The following is an 18,390-nucleotide window of genomic DNA, read 5'->3' as shown; positions in this document are numbered from 1 at the left end:
GCGGGGGGCGCGAGCTGCTCGGGGCCCCGCTGGCAGGCCGCTGTGCCGCCGTGCCTGGGGCGGGAGCAGGAGCGGGCCGGCGGGCACGGGGAAGGAAGGCGGTCCAAGGGCGTCGCCATCTTTCCATGGCGCTTGCTTGGCGGAACGCGGGTGGTTTTAGCCAAACGGTGCAACAAACGCTCAGTGTTTATTAAATACAGATGCTAAGTCTACAGGAAGTACATGCGGGACACTTTATCTTAGATTTAGCATTATTTCTTTGCGAATACTCCGTAATAACATCAGTCAGCAACAGTTTATTGGTTGAACGCCGCAGCATTTTAGTCAGATGCCACAATAACCTAAATCTAGCCACTGCAGCTGATAGTTAAAAAGTAAATCTTTCACCGACAAAGTGACTTCATTGTGGTTATCATTTAATCGTTGACAGGTTATTTCAGTTGATCGTTAGTGACTGGCTTCTCTTCCTTCTTGCATTTAATCCCGAAGAAACTGAAAAGTTTCATTAGCATTAGATCAACAATCTCCTCTTCTTCTGAAGCCTAAAATAATGAGAAGTAAGTTACTCAGATGTGCAGACCAGAAGCAGATACAGTCTCTGCTGAAGCCAGGGAAAGTCACAAGAGAAAATCTCTACTTGAGGTGGAATAAGCCCATTTTCACTCAAAGCAGAGCACAACTAACTGCCAAAGCAAAACATCATGCCAGTATTTTTATCAAGACAAAAGTCCCAGATGAGCATGGGTGAGCATGGACGTTACAGAAGAAGTTGTGGCTCTGTCAAAGCCCATGGAAGTCTTGCTACAGGAACCTGGAGTTCACTTGCCAGCTACCATACAGCTAGTGGTATACACAATGAGCTACCCACCATTTCTAGATGAAGTAAATGAGAAAAATTAAATATATCTTCATTTCTATTGACCATATCCTTCGTTTTCTTTTCCCTTGGCTTTACACTGTAGAGGAATTTCGGACAGTACTGCAGTACTAAGCTGGATTTCACACCATGCTATCAATAGCTTGAATGGGTCAGGCACTCACAGTGACATGCTTAAAAGGAGCTGTAATGTCCTCATGGAGTGAATAGCAGTTTTGGCACTGATTTCAATGGAGCTGGGGCACAAGTCTAAGACTTTTTTGCTGGATTTAGTATGTGAACAGAAGGCTACAAATCAGATCTTGTACTAAATCTGAACAGGGACTCGTCTGAACAGGAATGGACAGCGTAAATCTGGAAAATCTGAAGTGTGCTTTATGAGTAAATGTTGTCTTCTTAAGACTTGGACTGAGTTTACATGGGTTTCATCCGATGGTAGAATACCTAAACCATGAGTAAGCACTGCACAATAAATGTTAAAAACAGCAGGAGAGCTTAGATGAACACACCTGGTAGTGCTTCTGCTCCTCACTAAAAGCAACCAGAATCACCGAAATGAACAGATTCAGTACCACAAATGTCATGAAAATTATGCAGGATCCAATTAAGAACGAGCCTAAAATTGGATTGTAGTCCAAGACCTGTAGTATTAATAAGGTAAGACATCATATTTTGATTGTTAAAAAAACCCCAAAAACCCAAAACAACATACAAGCAGTTAAGGCACAATAAGGAGTTTGTTTCTGAAAATCCCTGTGGCTAATAAATTATTCTGTATATATTATACATGTATATACAAATTTTCTCCTTTAGTCACTGTCCTATGTTGGTATGATATAGTACAAAGATGATAGAATGTTTTATATATATGATATATGAATATGGTCAATCCTTGGGGTTTTTTAAGTGTTTGCATTTGATTGTAAGGGTATGAAAGTTTCATGTGAAAGTTGACAAGTCTGGAGACCTGTTTATCCACAGAACAGCTGAAGCTCCATCATGACTCAGCCTTGAAAGTATAGATGAAATCTCTGTATGCTTTTATTTAGTAGTGTCTTTACAAAGAAACCCAGTCAGACTGTCACGGACACATATCAACTAAGGGTTGTGTAAAAACCCAAACCCCTCATTTTCATGTAAGCTATAACATAGGAATGTATTTTCATGAGTGGGATATAGAGGTGAAAATCTTTATGCCCAATTACTGACCTTCAAAGCTACCCATACCCTGTTGGATCCATGGTCTAAAAACATCCACCAGGGAGGACTTAACTGTCACAGATGTCTGAGAACTAGCTTAATCCACAGAGTCATTCAAAGGATATTGTAATATTTGAAAGAACTTAATGAAAAAGTCAAGAATAATAAAAACAAATGTAACGTAAAGTTCCCTTGTGGAAGGCCTTGCCTTTCTTGAGAAGCTGATGGATGTGTGTTCAGAACAAATGCAAGGCATTGCTCACATTTCTGTCTGTAGCTTTCTAAGGAATTTACTCAAAACTTTCAGTAGTCAATAAGTAACACATCTAGTTAAAATGTGAGCACCTTTCTCAATGAAACGTTCATTATGAGTCTACTGATGGTCAAAATGGGATGTGAGATATATTTCACTCGGTGTCTTTTTCTTGTCTTGATGAGAAAAGGTGGCTGCTTTAGGAGCCTGTGGAGCTTGCAAAGTTAGATTAATGTCTAGCACTAATTGAAAGTCTCTATTTGCTGGTTCAAAGCATATTTGATAGCTGAGCTGCTAATTACACAGTGATAAACTTCTCAAAATCAGAGGTGGTACCTCCTCATAGTTGAAGATTCCCAGCTGAAGACTGACCATGGTCTCTGCTGAATCAGAGAGAGTTTTGTAAGAGTAGAGCTTCCAGCCAAATATCAAGTTTGTCTGCAGAGGAAAGAAGGCATATCTTGCGTCATGATCAGAGTACTTGCTGCAAAATCAGCTAATGACTGCTGTATTTAGCCCTCCTAGCTTGTCATCAGAACCATGAAGCTTTTTTTGTGTTTTGGGGTTTTTTTTGTTTACAAGCAGGGGAAACACCAGACAAGGTCACAGAAGAAGACTAACCTAGAGCTAAGAACTGGATTTACACTTTCTGAATGTGTAGCTGTAAGACCTTTAATCATGGATATGAGAATGTCTTATATCTGCTCAGCTTGCCACTAGATATGTAAAAAATGTGCAAATACATGACAAAATCATGAAAGTAATTTAGCCCGCCTCCAAGTAGCAGATTTATCCCTGCGTAATTGACCAAATTAATTATAGTCACAAACACTTGCCTTTCAGTGCACAGATCCTTCCAAATAGGCAACCTCCTTGTTTGCCCTCAGTAACCAAGGTGCTATTTTCTTCTTTTATATCTCATGGGCCTAGTGTGTCTGATTTAAAAGGGAGCCGCTGCAGTCTCACCTTTTTCTCCATCCCTCTGCCTCTTTCTTTCACATTTCCATCACTTGCATGATGTGACAACAGGCTGGGTCATGGAACTGATCTCATCACTTATTTTACCTGTTAAGTTTGTGGCCACACCAGTGCCTAAAGCTACTCAGGTGCTAGAGTGTCAGTGCTAGACGGAGAGATGAGGAACGTGAAATCAGGCAGTGTGAGACTGTGGCAGGTCCAGTTTGTCACAGGACTGCCCTTTACAGGACAGTTTGGCTTTGGCTCAGATGGTTTCCACTTTTTCAGTGATTTTGCAATTGAGATGTGCTGAATTTCCCACATTACTCTGCCAGAAGATTTACACAAAATGTTTCAGCTAAAGCAGTAAATATACATAAATAGTTGCAGTCCAATAATTCTTTAATCTCATTAGAATGAAAATATCATTTTATTTGCATAATAAGTATTCCTTTAATAGGCAGTAAAATAATTATTTCCCACTTAAAAACTAGCCAAACAGAAAATGGCACTTGCTGCACTCTCCCCAATTTAAGCTTTATCCAGAAAATTATTTTTCTTGTACTTTGTTCTTTGTCACACCTATTACACACAGAGAATCCATTTCTTTGTCTCAGTGTTTGATTTTTGTACTAAATTTCAGTTTGCAAAGAACAGAGAAGTGGATATTTTAACTTCTCTTTCACTTATACTGAAGAATTGGGTTCCAAGCTGCTAACCTAAGATTTAGATAGACAGCTTTATTCAGCTTTACATTTCAAAGCTATGTTGCTTTCAGCATTCAGAAATAATTCATTTAACCTGACGGTACCTGGATGCAGACTGCAGACAACAGAAACCACGGTGGTACTCACAGCAATGGAATAGGCGAGGAACATGATTGCAATAACAATGATGAATCCAGAGATATCACCCCATGCCCTCCTTAGAGTTGAAGTGATCATGTTTAGTTTAGGGTTGAGCCTCAGGAGATGCCACAGTTTCACTGTGGAGAGAAGCACTAGGAACGCAATCAGGTAGCCAAGAACTGCATCAGCTCTTGCTGTTTCATTAAAGCTTACACAGCTGTTAGAAAAAAAGAAAAGATGTAATAGACCGTGCACACAGAAGCCTTTGAAGTGCATAAATGAGTATGCTGGAGAAGCCAGTCACTCTGTCCTTGTTTTCAAAGGAGAGCTAACTTGAGTTCTTGCTTGAATGTTCCCGTCTGTACTTCTTGCTGTGTGCACACAAAAAGCTCAGTTGTACATGGCAGAGTTTTTTTTATCAGCATTAGCTAGACCTGAGAGAGGGTCTAGGCTGTAGCCCAAATGCTGCTCATTTTTAGCAAGTCACAGTTTAAAGGAGCTAATGCAAACTTACTATCAAATTCTGACCCTTAGAAAGGAAGACAGGTTCTTCTATGCATGTGTAGTTGAAGAGGATGGGGTTACTGGTGCTGCGCAGCTAGCAGGATGCACTAGCTGTGACAGGATTAGCTAATTTCCAACAAGATGTGTGAGAAGGTACTGTAAGGAGTGGAGTAAAAAATTGGAGGTCAGAACTGTGATCGATGACTGAGGCAAGTCAAGTCTTAATGTTAGCTGAAAAAAACTTGGTAATACTTATATTTACCATTTATAAAGGTAGCACATTGTTTGTACTCATGATCTTGTTGACAACAGAGGTGACCACAAAAAGCTTTTATAAATTGTGTATGCTAATATAGCACGTGACATATACATATATGATGCATGCTGCAGTAGCAAGAATGTAGCTGTCAGATTAAAGGAAGTGTTTGTTCTTTCCTCTCATTCAGCACTTGCAAGGTTGCATCTGGAATACTGAGTCCAGTTTTGGGCTCCCCAGTGCAAGGAGGACATTGAGTGCAGTGAAGGGCCACAGAGATGGTTGAGAGTTGGGGTACAGGACATACGAGAGAAGAACATGGGAGCTGGGTTTGTTCAGCCTGGAGAAAAGAAAGCTAAAGAGGCCTCTAATTGCTGTCTCCAACTACCTAGTCGGTGGTTATAGAGAGGATGTAGTAAGACACGCCCTGGAGGTGCACAATGAAAGGACAAGAGACAACAGCCACAAGTTGCAGCAAGAGGAATTCCAGCTGGACATGAAAAAACCTTTTTTTTTCTCCCACAGTGAGAGTGGTTCAGCATTAGAACGGGGATCCAGGGAGGCTGTCCTCAGAGGTACTAAAAATTCAGCCAAACAAGGCCCAGAGCAACCTGATCTAACACCAAAGCAGGAGGTTGGAGCAGAGACCTCCAGAGGTCCTCTCTTTCGTAAATTATCCTGTGATTCTATGACCTCTTTCCTGTGTGACCATTTTTTAACAGATGTTATCATTTTCCATTCTGTATAAAATAAGCCATTATTGTCCTCTAACCAATGGCTTTTTACGACAAAGAACGAGGCAGATTATGTACTGTCTGGATGGATGTGCTGTAGCAGAAAGGCTTGTTGATTCAGAAGAGGGTGATGCAGATAGGGAACTAGCAGCTAGGCTAGGGAACTTAGTGCTCAAGTCTGCTGGATTTTATTAGAGCAATAGCAGAAGAAAATCCTATTGCTGACACACATCTAAGCCCTGAAATACTTACATGCTTCATGAATATATCCATATAGGGGTAGCATTATCTAGCATAGACAAGCTGCTGTCTGGGAAGAGGAAAAATAGATTTGTTTCTGCACAAGTAGCACCAACAAAGGATGCACTAACTAGCATTAGTACTTACTCCTCTTTGTGTTCCTGGTAGTAGCTGATGTCTCGGGTCCCGAGGATCGTCCGCTTCACAAACACTGACAGGGCACTCCAGCTAATCAATATAATGGCCATCTCCAGGAGATTCCATTTGCTGTGAAAGTATTTCCATCTCAGAGTCTTCATCAGTTTTCCCTGTGAAAAGAGGAGTTTTACTGTTTCAGTCTCATGACTCCGTATCATACAATGTACCTCTAAAGATTAGGGCTATCCCCTCTGCAATAAAACAGACTACTGCACATTGATAAAACTACATCTTGCACTAATTTCTCATTATCTTTCTCAAAAGAAGCATTCCAGCCAAATAAAATGTTGCCTTCCTATTATTTAATACAGATACAGTATCTGATTCAATCTTCCATTGGTGCAAATCAGCAGCAGCACTACTGAAATCAAGTAGAGTCCTGAAGTTTTTGTAAGTGAAATCAAAACCAGACACAGGGTGATGCTGTCAGCCAAGCCTTCCATTGGATCTCACCTGTACTATCATGTAGTACACAATAAAGAGGAAATAAATTACTTCTGCTGCAACCACAAATATGTGGAGACTGTTGGTGTATGGGTAAAGCCGGACACTTTGCAGCTCTGCGCTTGTGAAGAAGGCCCCTAAAAAACAAACAATGTTCACCTCAGTGCTCTAATAATTACATCTTTCTGTTTTCATTCAAACAATTTAGTTCACCAGTAAGAATTCCATACTCACATTCACATCAACGTGACACTGAATCCAACTATCAAACTAAGGTTTAGACTTGATTATGTGAATAGCCTTATAAGTGTTCTTTGAAATTTTCCTCAAATAGGAATTTCAGGCAGGTCGATGGCTTTTAGAGTGCTAGTGCTCTCTTGTATGATAGTATGATATTAATCCCAGCAGGGCAGAGTTTGGATTGGACTACAGCTGCAGAAATGTAGCAGGAGGACCTGGAGGTGTAAATCTGAATCTCATTCTAAAAAGAAAATGAGTTCAGCTTTGTGGTCTGGTTTGGGCATTTTCCAGTACTGGGACAGACCTGAGGGAGGCTACTGCTCAGATTAAATGTTTTACTATGGCTTTCAAACCAGAATCTAGTTTCACTATTTTCCTTGTTGTATCCAGATTATGTATTATATGATTACATGGCTATATATTAGAAGTCTTCTGGAACAAAAAAGACAAGACTCTGTTATTTGTACTTTTTGTCTTAATATTGTATTGATTAGCTGAAATGATTAGGAAACATCATTTTTCTTGTTCCTGTTGTGTAAATTCTGGAGATTAAGTTTCAGTACCATGTTTTCTTCATCAGCAGATGACCACAGCATAAGCAAGCATAAGATATTCCATTACGGTCTGTTTTACTTGATGCTACAGGACAGACCTGAGGGAGGCTACTGCTCAGATTAAATGTTTTACTATGGCTTTCAAACCAGAATCTAGTTTCACTATTTTCCTTGTTGTATCCAGATTATGTATTATATGATTACATGGCTATATATTAGAAGTCTTCTGGAACAAAAAAGACAAGACTCTGTTATTTGTACTTTTTGTCTTAATATTGTATTGATTAGCTGAAATGATTAGGAAACATCATTTTTCTTGTTCCTGTTGTGTAAATTCTGGAGATTAAGTTTCAGTACCATGTTTTCTTCATCAGCAGATGACCACAGCATAAGCAAGCATAAGATATTCCATTACGGTCTGTTTTACTGTGATGCTACATTTTTCCTAAATGGTTTATAAATTTTGCATTGATTCTGTCATTATTAGATTTATTAAAACACTTCTGTTTACTGAATCAAGAATTAGGTAAACACTGACAGCATATAAATCTGCAATCTGTAGTGCACTGCTTGCTGTCTTCAGAAATGTGTAACTTAAAAAAGGTTCTCACCTAAAGCATTGGTTTCAAACATCAGACTTATAATGCAGAACAGGTTCACATTGGCATTGTAGACTGTAAATTCAACAAACACTGCTCTCGTGAAGGTGTCTAGCCAGACGTTGTTGAAAAGGTACTGGAGAGTTCTGCCAAAAAATTTATAGCCAGTGATCTAACTCATACAGGAGAGAGACAGTATCACATGGAGGATAGGAACGTTTGGATATTATCATAGAGAAAGAGTAAACCAGAGGAAAGATGTTCAAGAGGACATCTGGTCTGTCAAGTCTGGATATAGGGGATATTTGTACTATTGGTCTAGGTGGTAAGTTTCTTTTTGGCTCCTCTGGAGAAGCAGGTACCAGATGTTGGCCAGTGCTAAACCTGAGACGCCTCAGGTATCTGATCATTTACTTCATATAGGTTCCTGTACAAATATGGATATCTCTAGCAACATATAAGTTATCTGTAAGTTTGGATCTCCACCCCTGTGGGATACTGCTTCCTGCTCATTTATCTCGGGTCCCTTATCTGCCAAATTCTTTTTGAGTCCTGGGTTTCAAGGCCTCATTTTCTATTATTGCACTTTAAAAAGTATTCCCTGTTACTATTCATATCAACACACAAGAGATTACTTTCAGTACAATTTCACTAATTCTCCTCTTTTAAGGTAGATGAAACAAAATTGTCTGCAAGGATCTAGGGAGTATAAACACTAAAGAGAGATAAAGAAGCTTCACAGATCTTACTACGATATGAAAACAGGCAAGCATATCATAGTTCAAGCATAGTAACAAGATAACATTAGATTAACATAACAAGATTTAGGCTAAATTATTTCCTCACAACCATTGACATCCCCTTAGAAAATTCAGTATTTTAGAAGTTAAAGGCTAGACTAGATCCAACACTGGATTAATACATTGATAGGATTGTTTTACTAGTTTGTCAACATTATGTATTTCTGCAGCTATGTAAATCTGGAATCCATGCATGTAAGTTAGGAGAAAAAGGTTCTAATTTTGGATCCTGGTTGTTACCTAGGCTGGAGCAAGATGATAGGAGCATAAACTACAATGATGACACCACAGTAGTATCTACAATACCCAGCACAATGCACAGCAGGAAAACTCAGGATGCAATCTGAAATGAGTCTTAAATAGGGCAGAGGAAAGAGCATCATTGACGCTACAGCAGATACACTAATAATTTACAAGAATACAAGTGGTACCTGGAGGCATTCTTGGGATCAGTTCCCAGGTGAATCACGTATCCCCCTCCCCTGTAGACAGCAAGTTTGCCCCAGATGGGGTGCCCTCTCAGTTTGGACTGACTCTGATACTGCCATGCTGAGCTCAAGTCAGAGGAGTTGTCGAAGACCGAAGTATTCCAGTGTTCCCCATAATCTGATGTATCTTCTGTTTGTTGGGAATATGGAGCATGGCATTCCTGAATCACACGCTGGAGTTTGGGAGAAATAGTGCAGGTGTCTCCTTTCACTCTTACTTGGCGAATTCGAGCACTACCCACCAGCTTGGAATTGCCATCTGTAATGAATCCTAAATGGGAGATGGAAAAGAGCAGCACTGGCAATATGACAGAACTACTAATAATATTTCTTCATCTCATTCACTGATGCATTAATATTTTGCCATAGATTCTTTTCTAAAAAACACAGTAAGCAAAATAATCATGAAAATTAAGCCCTCGTGTTGTTTTGAATGGAGTTCATAGATAACATCCATAGATAACAGAGTTCAGTATCACTACCTATCTGTATTTTATACAGAAGGAACCTGAGGCCTGGAGGAGAAAAGTGACTTGCTTCAAGTCACACAGTAAAGTAGCTGTATGCAGTGTTCACTTGGCCACAGTTGGTCAGTGCCTGTCATGTCCAATGAACAACTCTGCTAATGTATTTCAGTATTTACTCTTAAACGTGGGCTGGAAAATGGGTCATGTTTATTACTGGATATGGTTAGATAGAAACATGGTGATACTGCATAATTAGCCTTCACATTGACCTAAGCCATGATGCAGAGCTCTCCTGAGGAAAAGGTTTATAGTGCCACCTATCTGCCATTCTTTTTTTGAATTATGGAAAGAAACTTGTGTAAAACTGAGGCATATATCTGAATATCTGGAATAAGTAATGTAAAATGTGAAAAATGTAAAATTACAGTGCAGAACTTTTGGTTTATATTAAAGATAAGGAAAATATCAGGGCACAGTAAACTTGGGGTCAGGCTGTGGGGTTTTTGTTATCCACTAGTATTCATATTATAAGAATCCACACCAGTCTTACGCACTCACAGTCTCTTTCTCGGGTCAAATATGCGTGTGCAAGTTAGGGAGATGTATAAAAGACAATGTTTCAGAATCTAGCAAGCTGAAGTGAAACAACGTGACTCTGCACCTTTATATGATCCATAAAGATTTTTGACTAAGGTAGTGTTTGCCCACGTGAAAAAATCCTGATAACTGTAGACATCGTGGAATCCATTTGTAAAGATGTTCTCAATGTGTTTGTTTAAGTAGTAGGAATTGGGATCTCTCTGCCCATAGGCAACCAGTAACAGCATCCATAAAAACCCCAGATAGGCTGGAAAAAACAAGAAGAGACAGCACATGTAAGCTCAGAATTAACACTGCTGTTCAAAATAGATTGCATGAATGATTACTGCTGTCATCACTTATTAGGTTAAGGAGATGCTTTGCTAGACTCTGACTGACCAGTGGTAATGAATTTACACAAGCTACTTCAATGTGCTGCTGTTCAAGCATATTACGTTCGGAATACGAGTAGCGGTCGAGAAAATGAGTGGGAAGGCTGGCAGAACACCAATAGTAATGACAGCTCTAAATAAAATGAGTAGTCTAACTTTGTTCCAAGTGAAGCTGAGGTAATTTTTCTATTGTTTTTGGAGGAAATAAAACTGGGGTATAAATCATTATCTATAGATACTATCTGCTTTTAGAAAGATGGCCTCCAAAGATGGCCTCCATCTGCTCTTTTGATTTCAACTTCATTTAACTGTTGACCTCCTCCTTTTACCCTTTCTAACTTTTCTTTAACCTCTCATGTGTCTGTAATGTGTTTCTTTACCATAAAATCAAGCCTCTAACCACACTTTTATCTGCAGCTAACATTCCCACCTCCTTTCAGCTCCGACTGCCACTGAACAGCCTGTCTCTACACCGTAATGGCTGGCAGAAAGCTGAAGATATGCCAAAACTTTTTCACCCAAGAGAACAATATTTTCACTGATGTAGAAATACTGATGAATACTACTGAATAAAACAAGATAATCTACATATGGATAATACCCAGGATTTCTCTGATGAGAGCAAATGCTTTCTTCTCCTTCATGCAGCTGATTTTCATTTTCTCCACGATGTAGCAGGAGGACCTGGAGGTGTAAATCTGAATCTCATTCTAAAAAGAAAATGAGTTCAGCTTTGTGGTCTGGTTTGGGCATTTTCCAGTACTGGGACAGACCTGAGGGAGGCTACTGCTCAGATTAAATGTTTTACTATGGCTTTCAAACCAGAATCTAGTTTCACTATTTTCCTTGTTGTATCCAGATTATGTATTATATGATTACATGGCTATATATTAGAAGTCTTCTGGAACAAAAAAGACAAGACTCTGTTATTTGTACTTTTTGTCTTAATATTGTATTGATTAGCTGAAATGATTAGGAAACATCATTTTTCTTGTTCCTGTTGTGTAAATTCTGGAGATTAAGTTTCAGTACCATGTTTTCTTCATCAGCAGATGACCACAGCATAAGCAAGCATAAGATATTCCATTACGGTCTGTTTTACTGTGATGCTACATTTTTCCTAAATGGTTTATAAATTTTGCATTGATTCTGTCATTATTAGATTTATTAAAACACTTCTGTTTACTGAATCAAGAATTAGGTAAACACTGACAGCATATAAATCTGCAATCTGTAGTGCACTGCTTGCTGTCTTCAGAAATGTGTAACTTAAAAAAGGTTCTCACCTAAAGCATTGGTTTCAAACATCAGACTTATAATGCAGAACAGGTTCACATTGGCATTGTAGACTGTAAATTCAACAAACACTGCTCTCGTGAAGGTGTCTAGCCAGACGTTGTTGAAAAGGTACTGGAGAGTTCTGCCAAAAAATTTATAGCCAGTGATCTAACTCATACAGGAGAGAGACAGTATCACATGGAGGATAGGAACGTTTGGATATTATCATAGAGAAAGAGTAAACCAGAGGTAAGATGTTCAAGAGGACATCTGGTCTGTCAAGTCTGGATATAGGGGATATTTGTACTATTGGTCTAGGTGGTAAGTTTCTTTTTGGCTCCTCTGGAGAAGCAGGTACCAGATGTTGGCCAGTGCTAAACCTGAGACGCCTCAGGTATCTGATCATTTACTTCATATAGGTTCCTGTACAAATATGGATATCTCTAGCAACATATAAGTTATCTGTAAGTTTGGATCTCAACCCCTGTGGGATACTGCTTCCTGCTCATTTATCTCGGGTCCCTTATCTGCCAAATTCTTTTTGAGTCCTGGGTTTCAAGGCCTCATTTTCTATTATTGCACTTTAAAAAGTATTCCCTGTTACTATTCATATCAACACACAAGAGATTACTTTCAGTACAATTTCACTAATTCTCCTCTTTTAAGGTAGATGAAACAAAATTGTCTGCAAGGATCTAAGGAGTATAAACACTAAAGAGAGATAAAGAAGCTTCACAGATCTTACTACGATATGAAAACAGGCAAGCATATCATAGTTCAAGCATAGTAACAAGATAACATTAGATTAACATAACAAGATTTAGGCTAAATTATTTCCTCACAACCATTGACATCCCCTTAGAAAATTCAGTATTTTAGAAGTTAAAGGCTAGACTAGATCCAACACTGGATTAATACATTGATAGGATTGTTTTACTAGTTTGTCAACATTATGTATTTCTGCAGCTATGTAAATCTGGAATCCATGCATGTAAGTTAGGAGAAAAAGGTTCTAATTTTGGATCCTGGTTGTTACCTAGGCTGGAGCAAGATGATAGGAGCATAAACTACAATGATGACACCACAGTAGTATCTACAATACCCAGCACAATGCACAGCAGGAAAACTCAGGATGCAATCTGAAATGAGTCTTAAATAGGGCAGAGGAAAGAGCATCATTGACGCTACAGCAGATACACTAATAATTTACAAGAATACAAGTGGTACCTGGAGGCATTCTTGGGATCAGTTCCCAGGTGAATCACGTATCCCCCTCCCCTGTAGACAGCAAGTTTGCCCCAGATGGGGTGCCCTCTCAGTTTGGACTGACTCTGATACTGCCATGCTGAGCTCAAGTCAGAGGAGTTGTCGAAGACCGAAGTATTCCAGTGTTCCCCATAATCTGATGTATCTTCTGTTTGTTGGGAATATGGAGCATGGCATTCCTGAATCACACGCTGGAGTTTGGGAGAAATAGGGCAGGTGTCTCCTTTCACTCTTACTTGGCGAATTCGAGCACTACCCACCAGCTTGGAATTGCCATCTGTAATGAATCCTAAATGGGAGATGGAAAAGAGCAGCACTGGCAATATGACAGAACTACTAATAATATTTCTTCATCTCATTCACTGATGCATTAATATTTTGCCATAGATTCTTTTCTGAAAAACACAGTAAGCAAAATAATCATGAAAATTAAGCCCTCGTGTTGTTTTGAATGGAGTTCATAGATAACATCCATAGATAACAGAGTTCAGTATCACTACCTATCTGTATTTTATACAGAAGGAACCTGAGGCCTGGAGGAGAAAAGTGACTTGCTTCAAGTCACACAGTAAAGTAGCTGTATGCAGTGTTCACTTGGCCACAGTTGGTCAGTGCCTGTCATGTCCAATGAACAACTCTGCTAATGTATTTCAGTATTTACTCTTAAACGTGGGCTGGAAAATGGGTCATGTTTATTACTGGATATGGTTAGATAGAAACATGGTGATACTGCATAATTAGCCTTCACATTGACCTAAGCCATGATGCAAACAGAGCTCTCCTGAGGAAAAGGTTTACAGTGCCACCTATCTGCCATTCTTTTTTTGAATTATGGAAAGAAACTTGTGTAAAACTGAGGCATATATCTGAATATCTGGAATAAGTAATGTAAAATGTGAAAAATGTAAAATTACAGTGCAGAACTTTTGGTTTATATTAAAGATAAGGAAAATATCAGGGCACAGTAAACTTGGGGTCAGGCTGTGGGGTTTTTGTTATCCACTAGTATTCATATTATAAGAATCCACACCAGTCTTACGCACTCACAGTCTCTTTCTCGGGTCAAATATGCGTGTGCAAGTTAGGGAGATGTATAAAAGACAATGTTTCAGAATCTAGCAAGCTGAAGTGAAACAACGTGACTCTGCACCTTTATATGATCCATAAAGATTTTTGACTAAGGTAGTGTTTGCCCACGTGAAAAAATCCTGATAACTGTAGACATCGTGGAATCCATTTGTAAAGATGTTCTCAATGTGTTTGTTTAAGTAGTAGGAATTGGGATCTCTCTGCCCATAGGCAACCAGTAACAGCATCCATAAAAACCCCAGATAGGCTGGAAAAAACAAGAAGAGACAGCACATGTAAGCTCAGAATTAACACTGCTGTTCAAAATAGATTGCATGAATGATTACTGCTGTCATCACTTATTAGGTTAAGGAGATGCTTTGCTAGACTCTGACTGACCAGTGGTAATGAATTTACACAAGCTACTTCAATGTGCTGCTGTTCAAGCATATTACGTTCGGAATACGAGTAGCGGTCGAGAAAATGAGTGGGAAGGCTGGCAGAACACCAATAGTAATGACAGCTCTAAATAAAATGAGTAGTCTAACTTTGTTCCAAGTGAAGCTGAGGTAATTTTTCTATTGTTTTTGGAGGAAATAAAACTGGGGTATAAATCATTATCTATAGATACTATCTGCTTTTAGAAAGATGGCCTCCAAAGATGGCCTCCATCTGCTCTTTTGATTTCAACTTCATTTAACTGTTGACCTCCTCCTTTTACCCTTTCTAACTTTTCTTTAACCTCTCATGTGTCTGTAATGTGTTTCTTTACCATAAAATCAAGCCTCTAACCACACTTTTTTCTCCAGCTAACATTCCCACCTCCTTTCAGCTCCGACTGCCACTGAACAGCCTGTCTCTACACCGTAATGGCTGGCAGAAAGCTGAAGATATGCCAAAACTTTTTCACCCAAGAGAACAATATTTTCACTGATGTAGAAATACTGATGAATACTACTGAATAAAACAAGATAATCTACATATGGATAATACCCAGGATTTCTCTGATGAGAGCAAATGCTTTCTTCTCCTTCATGCAGCTGATTTTCATTTTCTCCACATCAAGTGCAGGAGGTGGCCGGTAAATATTGCTTCTACTGTCCCTTCGGGCTCCAAAGAGAGGGTTTGAATCACCTGTGAGTGAGAGCAGAAAACCCTGGAATTAGTCAACAAATGGTCTACGTCCTGCTTTTTGTGTCTTTGGACATTATAAGGAAACTTTTTTATTTAATGCTTTCCCTTAGGAAGACAGGGGATGTGATATTAACAATCAGTATAGTAAGGCAACAGTGGGGAGGAAAGGAGCTCACAAACACAGTGTGTTAGGTTTAGGCCTAGGTGTAGTCCAAGTGTCTCTCTCTAGGCTGAGCATCTCAGAAGGTGATGTATTCAGAGCCCGAGACTGATCAGGGAGGAAGCTGTTGATCGGGATTCTTTGCTGTGCCCTAGGACTCCTGTCTGTTGCTATGAGCTTTTTTTAGACATGATTGTGATTGCAGAAGCCACTGTTTGGTTTATGGGAGTAATACAGATAATTGTGGTTGTGGAAAACAACGTATACTGAGGACTTTGATATCATAAGACTTAAAGGAGGTGGGAAATTTCCTTGAGAGAGAACTTGAGTTTTAGATAGGCTTGTCAGATAAAGGTCTACCAATCTAGCTGAAGAGTCCATTTTGCACTGGGTCATGTGTTTATTTTCATTAGGTTGCGAAATAGTTACAGGTTTTGTTTGCAAGCCATGCCATGAATACTGAGATGTCTGCACAGAGCTAAAACAAACCTCCCTGTATATCTGATTTTTCTTATGTCTGATGTGACAGCTAAAATATTTAAGCATGCTTACTGTATACTAATAGCACTGATTCATTAATTTTGATTATAATGGCTTCAGTCAGTTTGCCACTTTTTATTATTTTCTTTTCTAGATGTTCCTTGAATGTTGACAAACTGAAAAGTGATTGGCTATCCACTTGTACAATTCTTGATCTAGTATGAAACAAGATAGGAGAATACTTCTTTTTTCCTGACATAGGCAAGCCAAGGATGGAGGGAAGGAAGGAGTCAAATATCAGTATCCTGGCAGCAAGTAGATCCTCCAATAACAGGGGCAATCTTACAACGGGGCTAGGGGAGATTGTGCATGTATATATATTTGCAGAGGTGAAAACATATGGAAAAAGATAAACAAGGAAGTATTGTTCTTTTGATCCAGAACTACTTCTCTTTTATCTTTTTGATCATGTGGTCTCTTTCAATAAGTGTTCTGCAAGATTTATCCAACCTAAACATACACTGGTCTTTATATTTTCTCCAGCTGGCACAAAATCAGTTATTTAGGTTTCCACTTCCACCTTGATCATGGGAGTGCTAATGGGTAGGCACATAGTCACAGCACCTGTGGATTTAGTGGTTCCTGCTAACCTTGTCAGCTAAGATTTAGGTATATAAAGATAACTAGTGAAGTTCTCAGTTGAGCTGAGTCACATATCTGTGCATAAAGCATTCCAAAAGCTTGGAGAACATTTCACTTTCTTTAATAATTTCTCACTTTACAGACAGTTACCTGGTGCAGATAAAGGCCCATCGATAGCTGTGTTTTCTTCATCCTCATGTTCCACCTTCTTCAGAACCAGAGCAAAAAAAGCAGCAAATCCCAGCACCTGGAAAGAATTAGCTATAGACTCACCATATGCCCATTTCATACAAAGAAGCTCAGGCTTTGACCTGGATCCCTTTGGATCCAGGCACTGCAGGAGAGCAACTGTGCTTTGGCTTTGTTGAACTCATGCAGCTGAAGCTCATAAACAAGAGAACAACACACAGCACTGGGGTCCATCCAGCTAAACTGATTTTGCCATATGACACACCTTCCCTGGTCAGAAACCTCATCACCTGTTAAACTCTGACAAAACAAGGGAGATGAAACTAATGGAGTTAATGTCAACAAAAGACAACAGAACTCTGTAAACCACCTGCTAGCTCTTGTTTTAATGGCAAAGACTTCTCATTTTACCTGTTAAATCCTGTGGTTCTTTAGAAACTTACCTGTTAAATCCTGTGGTTCTTTAGAACACATTACATTGTCTTCCTGAAATGATAGTAGAATGAGTTTGTATTGGCCAGTGGTTGTATTTCAGAGGATCTCACCTTTAAGGGCTGTGTGATGAAAAGACTTTCCAGGAAGGAGATGGCCATGGAGATAAGCCACTTGATGGAGTTCTCCTTGCCATAATGCAGCCCATAGAGCATGGTAAAGAACCCAGATACACCACTGGTGGCTGCAACAAGGAACCAAGCAATGAACACAAACCACCACGGCAGCCCTTTAGAAGAAGAACTTTTCTTGCCATCACCAGAGAAGCTTGGAGTAAGGGACCACCTTGAAAGTCAACCAGAAGAGAAAAAATCCATCTGCAGTGGAACAGAAGCCAAAATCGCAGTCTTCGGGTTCAGTGGGGATAGGCAACATCTTATGATTGAAAATCTCAATCAAAATATTTTAAATTATTTTAACTAATGCAGTTATATAGGATATATGGATAGCAAAAAGTACAGTGAGCAACAATATGAGGAAGTGTGCAGAGATCAGCTAAAACCAAAACAAATATGATGGGCTTATTTACTCCTCAGTTCATGCGTAATTGAACCTCCAGTAGAAATATTGACAAATAAAACCATGAGTGCATTTTAGCTGCTGGATACATCTCTTGTGATCACCATAAAGGCCAGAGAGAGAATTAGTGGTATTGTTTTCAATACTTCCAACTTAATTACCATATTTCACTGAAATATTTTGTCTGCTTATTAATTTTTCTTTATCCATACATTTTAAGAGACGTCTGAGACTTTGGAGCTCAGTGATTATCTCAGCCCTTTACTATCATGTGGCATTGTATTGTAAAATTCAGTTTTGGAGGCAAAAATGACAAAGAGCAATGATCTGTCATTATTGCTTTTGTGTGCAGTTTGCAGTGCGTTGAAATTTCTTTGTTGCTCCTACAATAGTATAATAGTAAAACATGTTTCTACAGCTATAATAATCATTATCTAGCACATATTAAGCAGTAATTATTTGGGCTCCATCATCCTGACCAGTTTTGAATTCACGACTTGAATTTACTTATACTGAGAATGAGATGAGAACT

General features: G+C 39.1%; 1 protein-coding gene across 1 annotated transcript in view; it reads right to left on the bottom strand.

Annotated features, from left to right (window-relative positions):
• Nucleotides 1-431: 431 nt before the first annotated feature.
• The window catches only part of PKD1L2 (polycystin 1 like 2), a 46,825-nt gene continuing 28,866 nt past the window's right edge, over nt 432-18,390 (bottom strand). The window contains 12 exon segments of the mRNA XM_009277338.1: nt 432-542; nt 1,387-1,518; nt 2,667-2,768; nt 4,142-4,352; nt 6,017-6,177; nt 6,521-6,648; nt 11,917-12,050; nt 13,136-13,463; nt 14,325-14,510; nt 15,236-15,376; nt 16,794-16,905; nt 17,393-17,624. Coding sequence (XP_009275613.1) covers nt 432-542; nt 1,387-1,518; nt 2,667-2,768; nt 4,142-4,352; nt 6,017-6,177; nt 6,521-6,648; nt 11,917-12,050; nt 13,136-13,463; nt 14,325-14,510; nt 15,236-15,376; nt 16,794-16,905; nt 17,393-17,624 — 1,978 coding nt within the window.

Source organism: Aptenodytes forsteri, unplaced genomic scaffold (genome assembly GCF_000699145.1).
Source record: "Aptenodytes forsteri isolate BGI_AS27 unplaced genomic scaffold, ASM69914v1 Scaffold50, whole genome shotgun sequence".
Classification (NCBI taxonomy): Eukaryota; Metazoa; Chordata; class Aves; order Sphenisciformes; family Spheniscidae; genus Aptenodytes; species Aptenodytes forsteri.
Note: the sequence above shows the minus strand (reverse complement) of the source record. Positions and strands in the feature narration are given on the sequence as shown.